The sequence below is a fragment of the Harmonia axyridis genome, chromosome 1 (genome assembly GCF_914767665.1).
Source record: "Harmonia axyridis chromosome 1, icHarAxyr1.1, whole genome shotgun sequence".
Taxonomy (NCBI): domain Eukaryota; kingdom Metazoa; phylum Arthropoda; class Insecta; order Coleoptera; family Coccinellidae; genus Harmonia; species Harmonia axyridis.
In genome coordinates this window covers 59,380,814-59,406,522 of record NC_059501.1, presented here as the reverse complement: position 1 = coordinate 59,406,522, position 25,709 = coordinate 59,380,814, and the positions used below count along the sequence as shown (strand labels likewise).

The following is a 25,709-nucleotide window of genomic DNA, read 5'->3' as shown; positions in this document are numbered from 1 at the left end:
CAAACGTAATGAAGCTTTCAAATATCTAGGCCTCTGCTTTAGAAATTCGTCGTGTTTACGGATAGTCGAGATCGGAATAATAAAATTGTGATAAAGTGAAAGGCATTCTGAATGATCGTGCAAAAACCTCAAAGTGAATAAATGAAGGTTATTCCTCCTGTTTATCACTGCTTTGCGTAAATTGGAACTGATAAGGATACTACAGTGAATTGTTATGATGGTATTATTCTGAAATGATTACATTTTGAGAACGACATTCAACCAGTTATTCAACGTTAATTCAACATTCTCAATTCATATAGCCTTCAAATAAAAAATATAATCCACCCAAAAATACTGCAGTTCGAATGAACGCCTGGCATCCAGTTCGAAAATAAAATTATTGAGAGGGCCCGACATCCCTGCCAGGATATGAGAGATTCGGATAAAATACGCCTCTTCGAATTAGTCTGGTTTGTGATAGTACACTGTAAAGGACATTTACACAGCGAAATGTTGAACCCGGCTAACATCGTCAGTTGGTCTGAACTCTCCGTCTCTTTCCATCTCAGCAGCCGTCTCCTTTTCCCCTCCGTTCCACTTCGAGGTCATTGCGTTGACGCCAGAAATAAGTTTAGAACATCGAGAAACTACCAAATGACCTCGAATTCGTTTACATAATGCTCAATTACGCTTAGTTTACACTTTAATTCCAGGAATCAGCGACTATGTATTTCAAATGTAAATTATTGAACGTTTTCAACTCAAAGTCAGTTTGATAAAATTGAGGTGAATTCTGCGTTGTTGTCCCTTTTTGCTTTTGCCCTCTTTTGCAATTGGTCCGCTCTGAATATTGATCAGGAATCCGTCCAATGCCTTTTACTCTACGGGTCGGGGGCTCAAAACGGGTTTTTGGAGGAGGAAAAAGAGATTCCATACGTTAATTTGAGCTACATTTGGACCTTCACAACGGATTTATGTTTCGAGGGGGGGCGGGACACTTTTATTGTCAGAAATATGATCCTTTGTTTTGGACTGTTGGGCTCTGCTTATGGCGCGGTTGGAATTTTGTTTGTACAAGCCTGAGTCCATGCAGGAATGTATTAATTACCTTGGTTTCGATGCGATAAGACTACAATGCTGTTAACACTTCCGGGTTCTTTAGATATGGAAATTTGGCCATGAATCCCACCAAATGGTTCCATTGTATATAGCTTACAATATGCAAATTTTTGCCATTGATAATTATATACAGAGTGTATAACGGTATCCGCTAGAATCACTAGATGGAACACTTGATGAATTTGCAATAAAAACAATTTCTATTTCTAGATGTTTTATAAATTAGTTTCTCTAATTCTGTGGTTATTCCGTTCATTCTTCCACATCTTGTAGAACAAAATCGTGCGAGAATATATCAGAAACGCACAGTTTTCATGGTTATATTTTATTATTCTATGTTGGAACTCCGAACTTTCCGCCATGGCTTTATCTGTCAATTCATCAATTTGCCTTAAAGAAATCAGTTCTGCCAACCAACATTTTTCAATGCAAAAATCACTAAATTATATTTATGGAAATATTTCAATAATTTCAATGAAAATGCAATGAATTAGAGAAAATAATGTATAATACTCGTACAGAAGGCTCATTCTACCACTCGTTCATTCCAAAACTCGCCACTTCGTGGCTCGTTTTTGAATTTTGAACTCGTGGAAGAATATCAATGCCTTCTGCACTTGTATTATAAATAACTATTCTCTAATTCTGTGGTTATTCCGTTCATTCTTCCACATCTTGTAGAACAAAATCGTGCGAGAATATATCAGAAACGCACAGTTTTCATGGTTATATTTTATTATTCTATGTTGGCACTCCGAACTTTCCTCTACGGCTTTATCTGTCAATTCATCAAATTGCCTTAAAGAAATCAGTTCTGCCAACCAACATTTTTCAATGCAAAAATCACTAAATTATATTTATGGAAATATTTCATTAATTTCAATGAAAATGCAATGAATTAGAGAAAATAATGTATAATACTCGTACAGAAGGCTCATTCTAAGAGAATGAATGCCTTCTGCACTTGTATTATAAATAACTATTCTACAGAAAGAGCTGATTCGAAACCAATTACTAGAATATTTATCATGACTTACTCTCTCTTAACAACCTTACTAATTTTTATTCAGTTAATACACGACGGTTTATCTATTGGATAGTAGTTGGTGACTCTATGTTTTTACAAAGTCAGTACAATCAGATCAGGAGATAATAATATACAATGCCAACGAGTGAGAGAAAGTCGAAGAGAAGGAGTTCCGATATGATTGTCTTATTGTTGTCAGTTAAAAGCATTCACTGTTTCGCATAATATGGAAATGTGAATAATTCAAAAATGGAATGAAAAAATCCGTTCATTGTAAGCCAAGAAAAACATTTCTAGAATATTGTAATAGATCTACATATAAATTGGTCTGAATTCGTTGTAAACTATTATCAATTACAATTATTAATAAAACCTTCATATGAAAAAAATTATGTTATTAAAATAAACATACCAGTTTAATCGTTCGAAAACCTGAATAGTGAATAATCTAGAATTTCAAGAGATCGGAGTTTCTAATATTTTACCTACTACCAACATGTAATATCAAATATGACGTTAATGACATGATGAGTGACGTAATGGGGTATTTTCTAGAACTAGTAGAGTAAAGTGGTACTTATTTACAAATGTAGATATTTTTCGTAATTTAATAATTCTGAATGGAAGAAAAAATTTGTTCGCCTGTTATGAACCAAGAAAACATTTCTAGAGTATTGTAACAGCTCCAAATATTATATTATTTAGTCCGAATTCATTACAAACTATTATCAATTATTAATTTTCAATACCTATGTATTTTACCTACTAGGTACACTACCAACATATAATATCGAATATATCTAATATAATGATATTGACATGAGTGTCGTTATAATGTATTTTCTCGTACAAGTAGGATAAAGTGGTACTATTTACTAATCGTGATATTTTGCATCGTTGAATAATCCAAAATGAAAAAATTCGTTCGCTCATTGTAAACCAAAAAAAATTGTGTCGAAATTCATTGCAAACTAATATCAATATAATGCCTTCATATGAAAAATATTATGTTGTTAAAATGAACATGATATACCGATATACCTACCTACTACCAACATGTAATATCAAACAAATATATAAATACATTCAACGATAGTGTCGTTATGAGGTGTTTTCTCGTACTAGTAGGGTAAAGTGGTACTTATTTGAAATTGTTGAAATTTTCCTTCATTGAAATGATTGCCCTGGCGTTGACCATCATGCTATAATGTGCTTATAAAGATGATGGTCCTTTATTTTCTGCTTCACAAACTAAATATGCTAGAAGAACTTTCTCTGATATTTACATAAATTCTCAAATATCTCGAAGTTATTCTATTTCGTATCTGATACGGAATTTCGCACTATGGATAGATTGTATGGCCTCATTTGCAGCTCCTTCTGTCTTATTATCATTAATTTCTAGGTTGGAACTCATATTCACAAATGACAAATCGTTTTGCATTTAAAGGAAAATGTCAAAGTTGACTGTGATATTTGAGAATAAATCGAAATTGAAGGACTATTGAATATTTTTGAATGCATAATGATTGTTTTTGGTAGTATGCGAAATATTATGCTATATTCGTATAGAAACAATATCGTTTGCTCTCGTTTAATTTCTATCCTATCTAGTTTTCGTAAAAAACAAAAGTTTAATCTATTGTCTCTTGTTCTTCGATGTGGCTACCATTAAAACCTCTTCAACTCAAATTTAGCCAAGGTTTTTCATTATTAAACAACAGAATATGTTGCTGATATTGAATGGAATCTGCTATTACATGATTGAAAAATAAACAGATTTGGCTTCGTCAATTTTATGTGCCTGAAAAGAACTTGGCCTTTTTTGAGATCGGATAAACTTTAACTTTTAATAACTGAAAGACAATTTCCTTTAAGAGGGATTCATATCACGTGCTTTCTCATGATCTGCCAAAGTTCAACTACTCCTGTCTCCTCAGCGTTTTTGAGATCTCACCAATTTTTAGGTTGAGTAAAGCAATCTCAAACGTTCCTCCGATTAACCGTCTTTTCTACCACATGCAAGAAAATACAAACGTTTTTACGTCTTTATTTTTAATTTCAGAAAAAACGCTGTCGTGTTTTTGAGGGCTCGTTTTCCGAATCGATCGCTCTACTCGTATATCATTTTATAACAATGTCTATAACTTTCGAATTTTCAGCCAAAAATACTCTCAAACCGCTAAGGTAGGAGATTCGTAAATTTGTCCGTTTAAATTTTTTGTCCCCATTTTGCTTGAATATCGCCCAGTGGCGGTACTTTCCCGTTTCATATAGGGCCAGCGCAACCAGATGCACTAATCCATTAGGAAACGGATGCACTCAACTCGACAGCATTCCGTTCCCTAAGTGGTTAACGCACCTCATACATTTATGCCCTCATTGCCCTCTGCGTACATGCAAAAAATATGTGCTTATGCACCTATACCGTTTCGTTTTAAATTGATGTTTGAGATGATTATTTTGTAGTAAGTTCTCGAGAGCAGGCATATGTTAGGTATGTTTTATTTCTCAATTCGCTCCAATTTAATTCATTATCCATTTGTTATTGTACAGATCATTGGGCTGTTTATTTTCCCTCGCGATGCATAGGCAATACTTACCATTCAATTGTTTATTCGTTTATGAATATTTGATTTTATGCACGAATAATAATAGTATAACATTAACTTGAATAGAAACATTTTAATTCAGCAAACTTTAAAATTGTGATGGTAAATGTGAATGAAATCCGGCATTCATAACCAACTTGGTTCCTGATATGCAGAAGTATTTGAATATTTAATTTTTGAGAATAACAATTATACTCTGTACATACAGGCTGTTCCTAAATTAGAGGTTTAAATGAAAATGACAGATTGCTTGGATCATTTGAAGAAAAAAATTTTTATAAATATAGACAACAAACGCTTTGTTTCCGAGAAACACGGTGTTAAATTTGATGTTTCGAGTATTTTTTTTCTCATAGCACCTTCCCTTCACAAGATATTTACTTCAAATTTAGCATAGATATTCCAATTTGAAGTGTTATTATGTGATATGCTTCTTTTAAATACAAAGAGTGATATTTTTCCTGTCCGGTCCTTTTCTCCAGAACTTTTTTTTTGTGGACCACAGGTAGTTAAGAAATATGTAAAATAAACCCTGATCTAGTTCTAATAACTTTTTGGTTTTTTTTATTTTTGTGGTATCTACTAATGAGTTCGAGAAAAAAAAATCGATCAATTCTCTAATAATCATCTGGAAAATCCAAGTTAGTAAGCTGTAATGATGAATAAATTAATTATAAATTTTGATACTTACCCAATCTGTAGCGAAGATTGATAAAGATAAATAAACTGGTATAATCATCACAAAAAATAAGACTACCTATAAGAAACATCCTGTATCTCGAAAACAAAGCTTTTTTTTATTTCGAAACTTTCTAAGGAATCTTCAATTTTCCTTTATACCTGCAAAGTAGGAACACTGTATTTTTTTACAGAGTGTTTAAATTACATATTTATATATGTTATTTAAACTCTCAAATTGATTCGTACTTTTCCATAAAAATTTTTTATTTAGACTACAGTTTAATTTGGTCATTATCTGTTCGGAGTATAGGCTACAAGAAGCATAAGGTGCGTTAACTGCTTAGGGAACGGAATGCTCTCGCGCGCATCCATTTCCTGAGTGCACCTGCACCTGGTTGCGCTAGCCTTATAGGAAACGGGAATGCCAGGTGAGGCCTTCAACTCGAGATAGTAAATTATCCCAAAAACTATCTGATTCAGAAAAAAATGTTTCAACTAAAAGTTGTTAGCTATCAAGGAGTAAATAAAATGAACATATTTAGTTTGAACCTTGACCTGACTTCAAGGTCAACTTGATTTTTTTTAAAGGAAAGGTATATTTATTACTGGAGATTCTTATTTTTCATAAAAAGTAGTGATTTTTGTTTAAAACTTTTATCATCGAATTTCAAAATATTGAACTCAATTTTGTTTAAACGATTGGAAGAATATCCATGACATAAACTTTGAAGCTATATAATGAATCACTTATTACGGGCCGGTATTATAAAGGATGGTTGACCGTCGGTTGAGTTCAAGTTGAACTCAACCGAGCGTTATCAGTTTTTTTTTTCTGTCTGTGTTCGGACTAGGAAATCTAAGAGAAAACTGTCAGAATTGAACATTCAACCGAGATACCTAAATTTGGTCATAACCGATGGTTGTACAATCGATACAAAAAATATCTTCATAATACCCGCCCTGTAAGAATTGATAAGTGTATCAAAGTCAAAAGTCAACATTTTGAACAGTTACTGAAATGATATGAAATTAATGAGAAAATGATCACTATTAAAATTATTTTTAATATTTTTCCAATTGTTTAATTTTTTTTATATGATACATTTTTTCTATAGTGTGTAGGTTTTTAGATAATTCAGTCTCAAGTTAAATGCCACACCCTGTATACAGGATGTCCCGGATAAAATGGAAAACATTTTAATAAGGGATAAAGGACACCTAGAGGTTCACAAAAACGCTCTTAGGTATGTAGTATCTAAGTAGGGTTAGATTCTGATTTACAGGCGTTTTTTACAAATTTGAATGGAAAATAAAGCCACTCAAAAACTACTTAACCATTATATTTTCTGAAGGAAATCACCCATTAACTAATATTTGGAATGAAGATAGCTTCCAAAAGGTTCATAAAAACTGCATTTAAGTAAAATAAGATTTGCAGAACCGTATTCCAAAAATTTGGAGAGTTGTAAGAAGTTCGAATTTTCGATTTTTTTCTAGACTCATTTCAAGCTAATTTATTTCCCTTTTGAAAAATTTTTTGTTCCAAAATTGTCGGAGAAATTGCGGGTTCTGCTAGCTTAACGTTAAGCAGAACCACCGAGCTAATAGATTTCTTATTGTCAATCTGGTTAGTGATTACACCATATCTTTAGGCTCACGTTTGAACCCATTACCAAATTTCTTAATTTACGTTAAAAAAAAATTCAAAATAATTTAACTTATATAATAATTTTAGGTTCAATTCAGACAGAATAGGGTAATAAATTAGTCTGAATTGAGCCTTAAATTACTGTTCAAGTTAAATTATTCTGGGGAGTTTCTTTGAGATTGGGTTCTGCTAGCTTAACGGTAAAGCTAGCAGAACCCAGGATTTTTTCTTAGTAAGTAAGTAAGTAAGTAAGTAAGGCACTCATAAATAAAAAGTGAAGGAAATGTCAGAATCCTCAAACTCCTAAAGGCCGCCTCACAATCATCCCTGTATCCAAGATTCGCCATCAGCCTTATAGCTTTTTTTGTAGCCTGAAAATGCGTTCTCTACCTGAACTGTGTCCCCATAATATAACACAGTATCTCATGTGGGATTCACATAGGGCACTGTATGCACCTCTGAGCACAGGCAATGATACACTTCCCACCAGTCTCCTCAGCACGAATATATTTTTACTAATCTTCGTGCTTAAATTCTCAATATGCACGTTCCACGTCAGTTTAGAATCCATATGAACTCCCAGGAACCTCGATGATCCCATCAGCGACTCATCAGCGATCCTTCTCAAAGTAAAAAGCAGGTATTCTGTCTTGTCATCATTTCAACATAAACCATTGGTGTGAAACCATTTCTTGGCTCTCAGTTCAGCAATCTGAACGTCCTCACAGACAGCAGACATATCACGTCCTCCCACCATAATACTCGAATCATCCGCCCATAGAAGATGATCAAAATCAGACATATAGTCAGAAAAATCGTTGACAAATATGAGGAACATCAATGGTCCCAAAATGGAGCCCTGAGGAACTCCCACATTCACCTACTCCCACTGCGATCACATACCTTGACTGAACACTCGCTGACGTCTGTTGGCGAAGTATGACCTCATAAGGTCCAAGCTTTCTACTTCAAAACCATACCTTTTCATTTTCTCCAATAGTACTGACTGTCCAACACAATCAAAGGCCTTACTCAGGTCTAAGAATAGGGACAGTGAGTGATAACCTTTCTCGAAACATTCCAGTGTAAAAGTCAGAAACTGATAAACTGCATCCAAAGTTTTTTTATGTTTACTGACTCTGAATTGTTCATTTGAGAATAACATATTTGATTCGAAATATTCCATTATTTGGAAATATAAAGCTTTCTTTACAACCTTGGAAAATACAGGCAATATGGATATCGGGCGATAGTTTTCTACAATATTTTTTCCTCCTCTTTTGTAGACTGGAATTATCTTGGCAAGTTTTAGACAGTCGGGAAATATTCTCTCATTTATGCACTTGTTGATTAATTTTGTAAGTGCAGAAACTAGTGTGTTAATGTTCTTCTTGATTAGGGCCACTGACAATCCAGAATAGTCCGTGATTTTGCTATATTTAAGACTATCTATTATATCTCGTACTTCTATCAGACTTACCTCTCTGAATTTAAATTTCAAGTTCATATTAATTTTGTTAGGCATTAAATGCAGGGGATTAGAGTTGGTGGGTGGCAGAGACTCGAGTATTTTTCTCGGTATTGAGGAAAAAAAGTTACTGTAGCTATTGGCAGAAATTTTATTTGACTCTTTATACTTATTTTCTCTCTTCGCGTTAATCAATCTCCACATATTACGAACGTAAATTCAGAAATTTGGTAATGGGTTCAAAGTTCGAACGTGAACCTACAACGAGCCTAAAATTATGGTGTAGGTAATCAGATTTTCCATAAGAAATCGATTAGCTCGGTGGTTCTGCTAACTTAACGTGAAGCTAGCAGAACCTGCGATTTCTCCGACAATTTGGGAGTAAAAAATTTTTAAATAGGGTGATAAATTAGCCTAAAATAAGCCTAAAATTATGGCCTGAAACAAATCCACGATTCGATGGGGCCGCAATAGAAGAAGATTTTGGAATGCCCATGTGGAAAGGATAGATGAAGGAAGAATTGCCAACATTGTGAGGTTGGCAGGAAGATATCGCTTTAGCGATATGCCCACCTTTTGCACTCATTGTACAAGTCATGTAAATACCACATAATTCAGGCAATAAAGAGTTATTATTATTATTATAATAGTAAGGGATTGAAATCCAGGAACACGTCGACCGCTAATGGGAAGACCGCCTGAACAGTGGAAGGATTCGTGGACGTCAATCTCCCAAGAGGCATAAATAATTGGGAAATACAAGCCACCGGCTTGAAATATGTAGAAGAAGAAGAAGACAAAAAATCAAAAATTCGAAAGTGGTTCTGCTAGCTTAACGGGGGTGAAACTTGTTGAAAAATGTTTTGGATTCAGAAATCTAATGGATTGAATGGATAATTCTAATATGAACGTCATGTCGCGTATACGTGGTTCAAGTTACTTTAATAATAATAATAAAGGTCTTTATTCAGAAAGAATCAGAAAGCACATTGAACTGCACTATTGGGGGCGAGATTTAGCATAAAGAAGGTAGAGAATATTATCTAGTACCGTACAATCAACCTTAAACCTTAACCTTGCGTCTATTCTTCCATCTAACCCTCCTAAACCTAATTTACAAAACAAAACAAAATCTTTAACATGAGCACTAAAACAATAATATAATCCAAACACTGCCGTGAAATTGAAATAAAAATTTGAAATACCCCATCTCAGACAGCACAATTCACAGATTCAAAATTCAACAAGCAGATAAAAGGAAAACGCCAAAAGAAACAGTCACAAGCATTTCCGGAAAGCAATTCGGTCATTAGCCTAGGCATAAAGCGGGTCGTTCCGAAAATTATTCATGATATGTAATTTAAACTTATCAAGCGTAATGTTTCTATACTCAAATTCTAGGCTATTCATGCAATTGGGTACTTGAGAGGAGTACGATCTAGTGAATATGTCGGTTCGGTGTTTTGATATTGGGATGGTGCGTTTGGAGCGAATATTGATGGAGTGCACAGCAGAATGGAAAGTAATCCTATCGTAAAGGTTTGTTGGTAATTTTTGAGTGATGATTCTATAAAATAAAATATATAAATTGAAACGTCTTCTGTGCTCCATACTGAGCCAGCCGGTAGTTTTAAGGGTGTAACTCACAGAATCATATTTCCCTACACCGTGTATCAACCTCAGACAAGAATTCTGTAGTACCTGAATCCTATTATTATCGAAAGCAGTTAAGCAGGGACCGTAGACAGCATCACAATAGTTCATATATGACAGTACCGTAGACTCACACAGTAAAATTTTACTGGATTTACTCAGAATACCTCTAAATTGATATAAATTCCTCAAACTGGCATAAGCTTTCAACAAGCAGTTAGATATATGCCTACTGATACTCAAATCAGTATCGACCGTTAGACCCAAATTTCTTGTAAACTCCAGAAAACTGATTTTGCTGCCATCCATGATAACATTCTATGTTATGTTCTAATAAAATAGATATAATAGATGCTCTAATATAATAGATAGGTCTGATGAACCCATTCATTGTAGAATGTGTGAAAATAGTTTTCATTTCGAGTGCTTGAACATTTCTATCGAAAATTTGAAGGCGTGAAGATGGAATGTTAAATGAGTGAAAATGGTTAATTGAATCCCGAATCCAATGGTTCAGCACCATGATATAAAAATATATTGAGGAATCAAACAAGTAAATTTCAGAAATATCTAATCTTAAAGAAGTAGTAGTTGTACAAAATAAACAAATCAATTCGCTTATCGAAAAAATCCATGACATGCAAAGAAGTAAAAACTCTGATATGCAAAGAAGTAGAAACTTCTACCAAACAGAAACAGCTGATAGGGGATTTCTCTATTTGATAAGCTAGCCCAACACAAGCAGGAGATATCAACAGAATATAACGGTTAAATGAGATAACAAATCTTTTCATGAACCGACCTCTGCCTCATATCGTACAAGAAAACATCTTGATGTTCAGGACGAAAATATCAACAGAATACAACTGTTAAATGAGATAACAAATCTTTTCATAAACCGACATCTGCCTCATATCGTACAAGAAAATATCTTGATGTTCAGGACGAAAGGAAAATGTTCGAAAGAAAGTTGTGCTATTGAGAAAAATGTAAAATTGAAATGGAATGTCTTAATGAATAGAAAAAATGAGAAAAGACAAATCAGCAACAAACCTGAGACATCAGTTCTGAACAATCGCTCAATCAGTACTAATCCAAGAAGAAAATTCCCAAACCAAATATTAGCACTCAAAAATCAAATTTCTTAACAGTGGTACCCAAAATGAGAAAGGCATACATTCATGTCTCCCGCTTAAAACCTGAAACAACAGAGAAAGAGATGTATGATTTCTTCAGACCGCATATATCATCGGACATTAAATGTGAGAAATTGAAATCTTTTGAGGTTTCTATTCCTACCGAGTATTTGAAGAATGCAATCCAGAAGGAGTGGCCGTGAATAGGTTTTTTATCAAGCGCCATCAGTCCATTCCAACTCAATAACGAACAAACAAACCGATTCCACAAGTTTTCTGGATAACCAATGAAAAAAAGGGCCACTTTAATTCACAAGAGAATATCAAATACTAAAAGCGTAGTACATCTATCAATATTGCATACAAAGGAAGAATGTAAAATTCTATTTATAACAGATAATTGGAAGAATCCAGATCAGCTTAAAGTACTTTGTATTGGATTTTCAAATTGGCAGGACTCTGGGGCAGGAAGGAAGGAGTAGATGGTGGAGCTGCAGTTTATGTTCGCTCAGGCATGAAACACAAAGATAGGTTTGATATAAGTGACCAATCAATTAAGGGGAATTCGAATGTTTAGCAACAGAATGTTAACTGGACAATAAAAGAATTATATTGATTTCAATATAAAGACCTCGTAACGGAGACAGGGATTCAGTTTAGGGCAAATTAGAGAAATAACCGCTTAAGATTTATGAGGAGAATAAAATAATTGGCAGGGGATTTCCTTATTGAACTGAAAAGGGCAACTAAATAGAAGACCGAACTTAATTCACTTTGCCTGTTTTCTTTAGTAAAATATATCCCAGATGACACAAGAATTCTGGGTGAGTCAAAGAGCTGTATTTATAATTTTTTTCCAAATCTGAACTGCCCAATAAGGAGATTTATTGTTTTTAATCATATATCCGATCACAGTGCCCAAATTCAGAAATTTCATTTGAATTAATATCGATGGTTCTAGTTTGTTCAGTCGAATGCATACTTTTCCTGAACAGGCTTGGCAAGAATTTCTACATGAATTGAAAGATTAGGACTGATGAATGTATATGCGGTGGAAAAAACATGGCAGAGAATCGGATGAATAAGGAATTTTGTACGATAATTCTTTAATCTTCCAGATGAAACATAGCTTGGACTTATCATACTGAGTAACTATCAATTATAAGATATAAATGTGTCTATAAAATTGAGAAGAAAAAATATGATCAGATACTCATCGATCTTAGGAAAGCATACGACCAAAATGAAATTATATCATCTGATACTAAAACTAAAGCCATGTGAAAAATTTGCAGTAAAATCCAGGGTAAAACCAGGTTTAAAAATGCAACACATCCAACTTCAAAATCACCAGAAGAAACAGCGGATTACTACAATGAACAAACTCAAATGATCCCAAACATGATGGAAAATTCAGAATTTGTGTGCAATATTGAAGCTAATACATCTTTTTACTTGTAGTTCTTTACTGTAGAAGAAATTGTAGAATTTCAGGAAATTGAAAAAAAAAACAAATCAAGTTCTGGTGTTGAGGAGATTCCAGTTGAAATAGTCAAATCAAGTCAATATTTCCCTGAGGTTTGGTGTGTTACCAGATTAGCTCAAATTATCAGTGATAATTCCAATATTCAAGGCTGGAGATCCAGTGATCCAGAGGACTGGAAAAATAATAGATCTATTAGCCTGTTGGACAATTTTTCTAAGATATTTGAGTTAGCAATGGAAAATAGACTTTTGACTTGTTTCAATATTCGTGAACTATTTCATCCTTTACAACATGAATATTTAGAAAGACGGTCAACACAAACTGCAATTTTTCAATTCACCAATATTATTTTGAAATTTTGAGAAGAAAATAAGCTGGTCTCAGGATTTTTCTTGGATCATTCGAAGGGATTCGATTGCCCGAAAAGAGATTATTTGAAAGAAACCTAAAAAATATGGAATTGTAGGAAACGCAAAAAAATGGCTCGCTATTTGTATGATCGTTGAGTTTGTGAGAGTAACCATAGATGGCCGAGCATCTCTCTCAACTTTGCTCAAGAACAAATTTCCACAGGGTAGCACCCTTGGTGTGTTATTATTTTTAATAATGATTAATGACATGTGTGATACAGCAAATTCTATCGAAGATGCAGAGTCAACCAATTTTTCAATAGCAGAACGCAATGATTAACGTTCATTGCGTTCTGCTATTAAAAAATTGGTATCACTGACCACTTCAATGGATCAGGAGTCGGCGATCGGGATCATCATCATTCAGTTCCTAAACCAACCGTATCTTACAAGGATTGAATTTATGTTGTTTCCAGGGCCGTCGCTAGGGGGTAGGCAGGGGAGGCGACCGCCTAGGGCGGCAAAATTCTGGGGCGGCATTTCAATCTTGATCAACAGAAATCATATGTGTAAAAATTCAAAGTAAGAAATGAGATTTAAATCGGTTAGAAACAACACGAAAATATACAGACAATTTAATCAACAATTTAAACCATCAAAGGTGCCGCATTATACACAACTACTCATAAATATCCAGATGTCGTCTAAACCCCCTGAAAAAAAACAAAATGTTCAAACGTTTTATAAAGTGAACTCAGCAGAAGAACCTGAAATCGCAGAGCCTATTCTAGAGGGGCGGCTAAGATTGAAGGAAGGTATTTTCTACTTTTTCCGAGAAATCTAGGTACTAAATTACTAGAAAAATGTATTGAATATATTTCTTTTTACTTTCACCGTGATTTTTTTTTCGGATTAATAATTTGATTTTTCAATGCTGATTGGAAATTGGAATATTATTTCAAATTTTATAAATCAATTACCTATATTTTAAAATAAAGTTGACAAAGCTGTCAAATTTACTTTATAAGAGTATCTAGATACAAAATAAGATACTTTTTTGCAAAGGTATCTTAAGATACTTAAAAAAAAAGAATTCAAATAACTATCTGAAGATTCTTTTTCAGATACTTGATAAGGTACTTTGTCAGGTGTTAAAATGCTAGGTACAATTCTGAAATTCGGAGGGTCTTGCAATTTTGTTTTCGGTAGTAGGCCTAAGAGCGATATTAACGGAACTGAAATAGTTATCATTCGAACATTTGTAATAGATTCCATTACCACATTTTTAACATCTTAAAAACATTACGGACCGTGACGTGCCTTTATGAGAAATCGTCCTTGCTTCCTTTCATAACTAGCAATTGGTTTCTAGCACAGTTTTATCACTTTATTGCCTCTGTCGAAGATCGGTTTTGTTTACGTTATACCAGCTGCTGAAATCGAGGGTAGATTTTTGTGACCTAATACGGGTTTACGAACAATTCATGGAAAAAACCAAATATATTCAAGAAATGGAATTTTTATCTGTTTCGTCCAACAATTTTCATTAATTTCTTTAGTAGTTTATCAATTAATAATCTTTCCTGATTAAATTTGAATTCATAAGAAATAATTACACTCAATACATATTACGTCCATAAAACCTTTTTAACTTTTTATAAAAAAATCTTATCACGAATTTGCAAGGGCGTCGACTTGTATTTTTGCCGGGGCGGCAGAAACGCTAGAGCGGGTCCTTATTGAATATTATTATGAAATATGAAAGGACGAAAGGTATTGGTAGCGAACTCCATCTTTTTGATTCTTACAATTTACGGCATAATTTGATGAAAACTTAGAAATGTCGGCAAAAAAACGTACCGAATTCGTTATATTTAATTCGTTTTCTTTTCTCTTTGGTTCAAAAAATGGAAATAATGTATAACTTCGATCATTTTTTCCAATGATCGAAAAGTAAATTTCTAAATAATTCGTTGAATATTTTTTCCGGACAGATACTCTCATTTTTTGTTCTAGTCATTCATGTGTTCCTATTATTATTGTTACTTACCAATCCTAAAATGAATTTTATTTTTTGTATAAGTTTGAACTTGCTGGTTTTGTTTTTGTTTTTTCTATGTTATTATTATTAAAATTTCCCAAACAGTCACCTTCAATTTTTCCATATTTCGGTAGAAGACCCCGATAAGCCAAAATAATTTTTTTGCATTTTGCAGAGTTGACTGTTAGGGCGGCAAATTGGGAATTTGCCTAGGGCGGCAATTTGGCTAGCGACGGCCCTGGTTGTTTCTACATTCTCATGATTGTTATGCGTAAAACACCAGATACATCGGACAATTTCCTAGTACTCAAGGTCTGATCTATTGCTACATGACCTAAGGCAGTGCCTCGCTTCATCTCTTTCATGCACCCTCTTTTTGTTTCCGACTGAACCAGTAGCGTCAAATTTGGCAACCAAATACATAACGTAAGCAGCGGATACGTTTTTTCCAGAATGTCGTTTGTTAAATAAAGCCGCTGTTGTTCGCGCAGAGTCGTTATATCTAAAAAAAATTATCATTTCAACCCTTTCTCCTACGGAATACACCATTTTAATGCTACTACAGATTTACAATCACTTTGACAAACTTGTAGCACGTTCTTAAAAATGCATGATAGACTGAGGTAAATCAGAAACATGGTCCGAAAAGAAATTAATACTTTTTTTGGACAAAAAATTAACTACATAATTACTGAATACCTTTGAAATGTGTCGGATACGAAAAATATTCTCGAGATGAATTACACATTGCCTCTTTCACTATTTTTGTTGTTATTTCCTTACCGATTGAAATTTTGAAGCGAAATTTCGGGGTCAGAAAGTAATCAATACGATCTTCAAAATAAGTTATCGCAACATCCCTCATCCCCATTCAAAATCAAGGGGTTGTGCTCACCCCCGTGAGGGGATTGAAGAAACGGGGATGAAAAAAGCGGAAAAGTTGTTCCCCCTCGAATCAGATATTGATGGGTCTGGGCCATTTTCTACATTTTCATTTTGAAATCGGAAAATTGAGATGTTAAGTTTTCGAAGCTGGTGTAGCCGAGAGCCTGAGACTCAATTCAGGAATATTCGCCATCCATCTCAACTGCTCAACATTTCACGCACTAGACTGGGGAGAATTCTGCATTTTTTCTGTTACTGAATTTTTAAGAAATTGAAGACATGGGATTTGGACGACCTCTGGGTTATATATAGCGCGGCATGCCACTCAGCCCACGCCACAATCAATCTTTTCCAAATTCCCAATTTGTGTTATCAGTCTTGGCGATGTCAATTGACTGCCTAGGCCTTTTTTATGGGGAACCATGAATAACCCATTTTATGCCAACAATGCGGAAACAATTCAAGCATGATCATTCAAGCAATTCTTGAGCTACAGCTACATGATTGACAGAATGCGCTACTGGAACCATCCATTTGAACGATGTTGTGTTCCATAATTAATGAAAATTAAATTTTGTTTATGTTATTGCAAATTTAAGAAGAAACTTGATTTGAGATTTGATAACAAAGGTTCTGCTTGATATATTTCTATTCAGGCAAGTTCCAGGAATTTCGATATCCCTAGGTATAGAGTAGATATTGTTTTTGTTCACGACTTGACTTCTGAGCAGAAATGAACGATGAAGTGACAGATAAATCCATGAAGGGAGAGTTCGAAGTACCAACATATAATAATAAAATATAAGCATGAAAGCTGTACAAATCTGATAAATTCTCGCACAATTTTGTTCTACAAGATGTGGTAGAATGAACGGATCAGCCTCAGAACTAGAAAAATCTAATTTGAAGGTGCTTTGAGGATCCCCAGACTTTTATGAAATCTCACTCACTCCGTTCGGCGGGTAAACACAAGCTCGTCATGAAAAGTGACACTTCTCCTCCTTATGAAATAATATACAGTCCATTCAGGAATTATTGACATCCCGGGTGGCTTTGGAAAATCGAAATTAAGTTGGTACTGGCTCATTCAGTAACATTTTGAATTGCAGATTTCGGGTTGGCATTGGAAATGTCATTGACAGGAGGTTATATTTCAGTTTGCTTGTGTTATTGGTTTTGATCGAAGAAATTTTGAAACTTAAAAGTTGTATCAATTTCAAACACACATTGTTTAGTTTATTTGAGTATTTCTCACAATACTGTTTGAAAAAAGAAGAAGGCAAGTCATTACAACCTGGATTATTAGTGGAAGAACCTGTGCAATACGATTTCACCTTCAAAGAATCATTGAATGATTTGATTGTTACCAGAAACCGAGCCGAAAGCAACCAATATATCAGCCTGGATGAAATTTGACCAAAAAGCATCTGGATATTAATCAATCAAAGACAACATTACATAAACTTAATTGGTTACAAGTTCAAAACAGTTAATAAAAGGAAAATTCTTCTTGATAAACAGAAAAATATAATAAGTTGAGTACGATTTTATGGTGAATACGGAGAATATTTGCTACAAAATGTGAAATTCATTTATCTGGAGGAAACTTGGTTATTTGAAAATGCCAGAATTATTCAACAGTGGACTCTAGAAAGAAAACAAAATGTTTTTCAATTATATCAAGGGTAAAAGTAGAAGGAGCACTATTTTGAATGCTGGATATTTGGATTTTTACCTTGATGTTTTGTTTTGACAGTGGTGATCATGAGAATTATATAAATCTATGAAGAGAGAATTATTTTATAATTGGATTGCTAAACAAAGTCTTGGCATTGCATCTATAGTTTATTTATATTCTATATTGAAATTAAGTATTATTATATCTGTTTTTTGTTCTTCAATGAGTAATCCAGAAATCTAATAAATTCCAATTGCTTTATAGAATTTTTACTGAGTATTTAATCGAAAAATATATTCAGAAGAGTAACTTCAAGAATTTCTTCACCTCTTACCCACTTGAAGATAATAATAGAATGCAATAAAATTTTAAAATTCACAAATTAAAAATAATTTCATGCAAAAATGCTTTTAGTGAGTGAATTAAAGCTGTTATGGGCAAAATAATTCATGTAATTTGATAGAAACTAGTATAAAAGCATTTCAATAAAAAACAGAAAACTCGAGTACAAATAGTACCTATATTTTTCATACAAGTTTAATCAATCATTCATGTCATGAACAGTTTCAATAAATAGTGACTTTAGAAAGTAATTTACACATCGCTTGATAAATTGGTTCCAATTTTGAAAGTTACAGTACAACAGTGATGTCAAAATTTTTCAAATACTAAATGGATTCTTTGAATTTTATACTTGCCTTATTATGATATGGCTCTCCCATTCACTAAACAACACTATTTAAATTTATCAACCAGTTTTTTCTGTTTTCTCCACCAGTTTAGACACCACAGTTAAAATGATCCATAAGAGTTATTTGATAAGAATTTTGCAAGCAGGTTGGAGCCTTTGGTGAAAAGGAATATGCATATTTTAATGATCTTCAATGGAATCTTTCATGGGCGACTCTTAAATGAATAGATATCTCTTCATTGGATTTCCTTGAAATGAGATAGCATTCACTATATTTTTACGTTATATAATCTGAATTTCAATTTATGAAATCATGACTGTATGCGTCCCTTCGTAATAATCGTAATTTCGAAAATTCAGGATCTTTCGGATACAAAAATGATGAAAATAATTTAAACTGGTTATTTCTATGATGAACCATAGCAATTTTTAGTGATATTTTTGTAACTAGAAATAAAGCCGCGACTAGACGTTCATGGCCTACTTCGATGTCAATAATTCCTGAATGGACTGTACTATAATTTAATAATATAAATCACTTTTCCAAAAATTGTCAACTATTAAATTGCATCGTTTTGACGCAAGAATTTTTCGAGTACGGTCCTGTCGTTTACCGGCTCTCGAGACGGGAAGCTCGTACCCGTCCGTGCCGATCGACCGTGTTGAACAGTTTCTCGACAGTCATCGTTCCGAGATATTTCCGTTCAGGTCAGAAACATTGCTGGTTACGTAAGCATTCAACAGTTTTCACGAAATGTTACCCGTAGAAAAAACAGTAGATGACGTACAACTCATACAGTGGGTCAAAGATCGTCCTGAGCTGTACGATACGACACATGTCAAATATATGGATACAAACCATAAGAACAGCCTGTGGATTGAAATTGGAGACGAACTACAAGCTAGCAGTAAGTTTATTCCTTACTTATACAGGGTGGCCACTTTTTCAATGGGATTGTATTGGTAACTTTTAAACCATAAGAGTTAGAAGGTCGGTCAAATGGAGAAAAAGTTGCATGCATAGAAGCATTTTCAAGCAGTTCAAACAAATCGAGATTATCAGGGCCGGTTATTGAGATATCATAAAAGAAGTAAATTCTGTCATTTTGATTTTTCTTTTTTTCCCACTTTATTTCAAATATTATCAAAAAATGTTACAGGAATTTTTTATTCGACAGTAAATTGTTCTCAATTTGACGTAATCAGATTTCGTATGCAACGTTTCGTGCTCTCTGGGCCACCCTCAACCTCAATTTTTTCAATACGGGCCTGTATATTTTATGACACTTTTCGAAATAACTTTTAACGCTGAATTCAACGGTATATCATAAAATGTCATTCAAAGTTGATTTTCAGGTGATTTTGACCCTTATCCAAATTTCTTTGGGTCGGATCTGTAGTGAATGCAATTTATCAAAAACTGCTGTTAATAAAATAGTCAAGATACGCGAATACAAAATAAAGTTCGATTCTGGAACAAATGACAAATCCAACAATAGTGATTTCTCGCGAGAAGATTGAGAATGTATTGGAAGGTATTCAAGAAGACGAAATAAGCAAATGTATAAGAAGTATGGGTTCCAGAACCGTTAAGTGCATTTTACAAAATGGTAGACATTTCGAACACTTACTTCATTCATTTTCATTTACTTTCGAATAATCATTCGATTTTTCTTTCATTAAATGATAATTCGTTTAATTATTATGAATTGAAATATGTAAATAATTAGATATTACTTGTTTCTTGATTTGATTCTGATATGTTTCATTTAGTTCAAGATGAGTAAGTTGATTTTCTCATCGAAATGTATTGCTTGTTGTTAATTAAACTAGAGGTACCGAAATGTAATACCCAAAGAAATTTGGATAAGGGTCAAAATCACCTGAAAATCAACTTTGAATGACATTGTATGATATATCGTTGAATTCAGCGTTAAAAGTTATTTCGAAAAGTGTCATAAAATATACAGGTGCGTATTAAAAAAAATGAGGTTGAGGGTGGCCCAGAGAGCACGAAACGTTGCATACGAAATCTGATTACGTCAAATTGAGAACAATTTACTGCCGAATAAAAAATTCCTGTAACATTTTTTGATAATATTTTAAATAAAGTGGGAAAAAAAGAAAAATCAAAATGACAGAATTTACTTTTCTTATGATATCTCAATAACCGGCCCTGATAATCTCGATTTGTTTGAACTGCTTGATAATGCTTCTATGCATGCAACTTTTTCTCCATTTGACCAACCTTCTAACTCTTATGGTTTAAAAGATACCAATACAATCCCATTGAAAAAGTGGCCACCCTGTATACAAGGTGTTTTGTATTTCGTAGGAAGTAATGGCGTACCAGGAGCATCGTGAAAAAGTGTTTTTCGTCTTATAAAATATCTAATTTCCGAGAACTTTTGCGGCGTGCTCTTCAAAGCTGTTGGAGGTGGTTTTATGAAATTTGCACAGGGGCGTATTCATTAAATATTGGGTACAAATTTTATATGAGCATGAGTTCATTGATGAGATGAAAGATGTCGAAATTCCTTGTGTTCGAGTTAACTAATTCTATTAATATGATATTTCGTAGATGTTGAGTTTGAAAACATTTTCCTTTGGTTTTTTCACCCCTATTTTTGTGCACTGGGCCACTTGATCCAGGGAAACATTTTGCAGGGAGGTTCGAAGAAATACGAAGATGCAAGAAGATAAAACAAGGAATTTTTTATGGGATTTCGAATTCATGGCAAGGAGACTAAGCGTGAATTTTTTGTAAAGAAAAAGACAAGCTGAAATACATATTTCCCATTATTAAGCCGATTTTATACAGGGTGTTTTACCATTGGCGCGACCCTCTATTACTGTTGAGCGCAGAAATTTTCGAGTTGTTTTTCTACACAGTATTATTAGCTACATTCTCATAAGGTTTGGAAATTCACAGGGTGAATAAAAAGATGTAAATAACAAAACATATATTTTTTATTGAATTTTTTGATTGCATAGAATAAATGAACTAAAGTTTTTTCAAAGTGTCATATGAGAACTCTACTGGTTGTTTAAAATGAAATGAAATCATTCCGAATGACACACCCTATATTTTCTTTTTTCATTAGGCGGCAAATTTCATTATCTTCAAGAAACGATTGAGGTCTATCCTGTCTAATTCTATTATTGTCAAGAAACGATTGAAGTCTATCCTGTCTAATTCCATTATTTTTAGATTTTTTCTCTATTTGTAATTAACTCGATATTAACGTTCGTAGTTATTAACGAATCGTCTTATTTGAACATCCATTAAAGTTCTCAATAATCAACAAAAAGTCAGTACCTCCGTTTCAATGTTCACTTTCAAAATGTTATTGGAATGAATTCATTCATTCATAACAATTCAAAATATAACAATTTTATAATGAATCAAAATATCTCAAAAATGGTAAATTTTAAGCATATGACACTTCGAACAAACTTGGGTTCATTTATTCAATGCAATCTGAAAATTCAACAATAAACATTCCCAAGAAGTGCTAAATGGCTTTGTGGAGGATGATGTCATTTTGTTTTAATGATATGTCAGGTACTAGGAAGTTTTGCTTTTCTTTCCAATGTAGAATTATAGCCAATTCTTACACATTATTGTTCAATACATTTTCAAAAATGTTGCATCAACAATCTTGAGAATTGTTGTTGTTGTTGTTTCTGAAACCAAGTGAATAATATAAGATGTAGTAAAAGGAAATCCATCATTTCATCATGAAAAACAAGGCTTTAATTACCATAGATAGAATGATCCGATGTAGGCCAAATATTCGCCGTTTTGTTCGATAACCTGTTACCATTTTTTACCAGCAAAATTGTTCGCTATGCCAGGTTCGGACTATGAGGTGGATGCATAAGAACCTCCCAACCAAGCCCCCGGAGCTTCTGGCTAGTCACTATTGATGTGTGTGGCCTGACGTCCTGATGTAACACAATTCCTCTTCTATAGGCCAAAGCTGACCGCTTATGGGCGATTGTATCCTTCAGACGGTCCAATTGTTGACAGTACAGTTCCGAGTTAACAGTTGTGCCGTTGGGGAACAACAAATGGTAGATAATAAATCTCTGCCAATCCCACCAAACACACAGCAAAACCTTGTTGGCTGTGCATCCTGGCTTGGCCACCGTTTCCGCCTGCTGGCCACGTTTCGACCACGACTATTTTCGCTTGTCGTTGTCGTAAGTGATCCACTTTTCATTACCAGTCACCAACCGCTTCAAAAATGGGTCGATTTTGTTGCGATTCAGCGGTGATTCGTAGATGGATATTTGGTCCATGAGGTTTTTTTGTATTATCTCCCGTAGTACCCATATATTGAGATTTTTCTTGAGGCCAGCCTTATGCAAATGGTTCCAAACTGTTTTTTCTGCAATCTTTTGTTTTTGGGCAATCGAAACAGTCTTACATGACGGTCGGACTCGACAATGTCCACGATTTTATCGATATTTTCGGCCTGGTGCATCTTTGACATCGAAATTATTGGAACGAAATCGACGAAACCAAAATTGCGCGTGATTGGCTGTTACTGTATCAGGACCATAAACACTGTTTACATTTTCAGCCGCCTGGCTCGCATTTTCGCTTTCGACGAAAAAAAAACTGTAAAATATAGTGTATTTTCTCTTTGCTTGTGTCCATCTTTGACACTCGCTCAAACTAAACTGAGTGGACTAATCACCAAACGGTCAGTAAAGTTTTTGTAGTATGAAATCTCATTTTTCTAACGTCATCTAGTGGAACTCTATCGGACTCATACAACGCGAGATACAGATTACTAAAGCCATCTTTTGGAAAATAATTGATTTCTTTTTACTACACCTAATAAAATATTAAATTTTTTATCCAATGGAAAGTAAAATAATCTTAGGTACAGATTTCGAAACTTCACATCTGCTTCTGACATTATCAGCAAGTCTAGCATTATTTCCTTATACAAACCTATTATTATTATTGACGAAGGACCATTTCATCCAAAGATTTGAAAGAATTAGATCTCTGGTTAACTTTTTTAGGGAATATAAAATCTATTATTTCGATAATGTCTATATCGTATCGTCCTCGGAAATATCCTCGTTATTAGACCTCAGAAGAGCAATATATACATCCATTAATAACAATAACTGATCTTTATTGGCCATCGACCGAAGTCCTTCAGCCTATTCATTCATTCTTTCAATTTCATATGAAACGCCCCAATTACCTGGAAAACGAATCCCACGTTTTGAATAGATTTTGGACTGCAAGACTCTTGTCATATAGTCGATAATAAGGTGACATTGTTTCCAGATCTCTTCCGGAAGAATATTGAACTTTCTTATTTCAAATAGATCATCCTGCATATTTTTGCCTTTCGAAATTCTTGAGAAATACTCAATATTTTTCATGTAATATGATAATATTGCTGGTAGTAACTAACTTGTCTCATCTTATGTTGTTATCTCTTCAGAGTTGTTCTGGTTGGAGAAGTATTTTTTTGTACCATTCTTCGATCATGGTCTCAACATTTTTATTATAACAGTCAGCTTCATCGAACTTATACCTTACTTTATAATGCTCTGTAAATAGTTGTGCTTTTTCATGATCTGATTTATATTCCTTGTTGTTTTCTCTCAGGTTAGGTGAATCTGCTGTAATTATCTTTACTGTATGTTATTTATAATTTCTAATTCTTCTACTACTCTAATAATCATTTCAAGATTATTCAAATTAAACGAGTTTATTCAATCGCAGCTATCTAAATGTATTATTTCAATATGTAGCTATAACTATGACATTATGACATCTAGGTATACGAAACATCCCATAAAAAACATTCAGTATCTTAAGCATTTCAAAAAACAAAAATATAAATTTTGAAATAATAAAGTTCATTATTATTCCGGAAAAGGGAAATATCTTACAATGAATATGTCACCATAATATCATCCATATCCTTGCACACCAAAAACTATAAAAATCGTGAAATCCGTTTCCAAGATAGAAATGACGCGTTCCATACTCAAAACTCACTCATATATGTTATAAAAAAGGGTTTTTTTTAAGCGGGAAATAATCCGTCAATGTTGACCGATTAGTTAAATCAGTAGTAGTAAATTTAATATGTAGTGCAACAAAAATGTAAGATTTAACTCGAGTTAATAGTAATAGTTTATTCTGAAATCTACAGGATAAACAATATTAAAATGTTAAAAAAATAATCTTGGATCACATTCTTCGGTGAACACAACTGTATGATAACAAAACGAAACTTTTCAGGTGCAACCTGCAAAGCCAGGTGGGGAAACATAAGAGACAATTACAGAAAATCCCTTAGAAAATCCATATCGAAAAGGAGCAGAGGCCTCAAATCAGTAAAGCATTACAAATACGCCGATCATCTTTGGTTTCTGAAAAAGTGCTTTGACGTGGACGAAATTGGCGACGGCCTCGGTGAAAGGCTTGCTCTGCCAGGTGTTGAAATAAAGCAAGAAGAGGACAGTCTGATTCAGATTGATCCCCAGGAAGAGTTCTCTGACGACGATTCCCATTGTCAATCTCCGATAAACACTATACAGAAAAAAAGAAAACTCAAACAAGACACCATGGAACAAACTCAGTCGTCAGCTAACTCTACACCTCAACACTATAGCTCACAGAAGTTCGACTTCAGGTATAGTGAAAACGAAAGTGTCGCCTCGAACGTGATACCTCCTCATTGCGTGGACTCGTTTTTGGCTAGTTTGACACCGACTCTGAAGAATCTTTCACCGATAAATTGGCATTTTGCAAAAGCTGAAATGTTTGCGATTGTTCAAAAATTCGAATTGAAAACGATCTTGGGAGAAGAGAACGAACAGTCGACGTCGACTTGAGGTTACTACATAGTGTTACTACACCTTTTTCAATTATTGTAATTCAGAAAGCGTAAAGTGTAATTTGGAAAAGCAATTTTCAGAAATTATACATGGAAATTCAGAAAAGGAACTTTATATTCAGAAATGAAAATAGCATTTCAGAATTTATAATTCAGAAAAGGAAAAACTGATTTGGGAAAATGTAAATTGGAATTTGATAATTTTCAATTCCGAAATAATAAATTGTAATTCAGAAATTTAAAAATGCGTACCCATATACATTATTATTACTGAATCGAGATCGTTGTGGGTCTGTTAACCTTCCGGGAACTGAAACCAAATTGATCTTTTGCTCTTAACCTTTCCTACCAATTCCTACGAACCCAAGGAG

General features: G+C 33.8%; 1 protein-coding gene across 2 annotated transcripts; it reads left to right on the top strand.

Annotated features, from left to right (window-relative positions):
- Positions 1 to 2,335: 2,335 nt before the first annotated feature.
- On the top strand, positions 2,336 to 25,430 carry LOC123671477. Of its 2 annotated transcripts, none has more exons than XM_045605344.1 (2): positions 2,336 to 2,401; positions 24,741 to 25,430. In XM_045605344.1, exons 1-2 carry the CDS (start codon positions 2,383 to 2,385, stop codon positions 25,334 to 25,336), a joined length of 615 nt encoding a protein of 204 aa, XP_045461300.1. In that variant the 5' UTR covers positions 2,336 to 2,382; the 3' UTR covers positions 25,337 to 25,430. The 2 variants fall into 2 exon arrangements, with proteins under 2 accessions (XP_045461300.1, XP_045461299.1); XM_045605343.1 differs by lacking the exon at positions 2,336 to 2,401 and adding an exon at positions 19,118 to 19,365.
- The last annotated feature ends 279 nt before the right edge of the window (positions 25,431 to 25,709 follow it).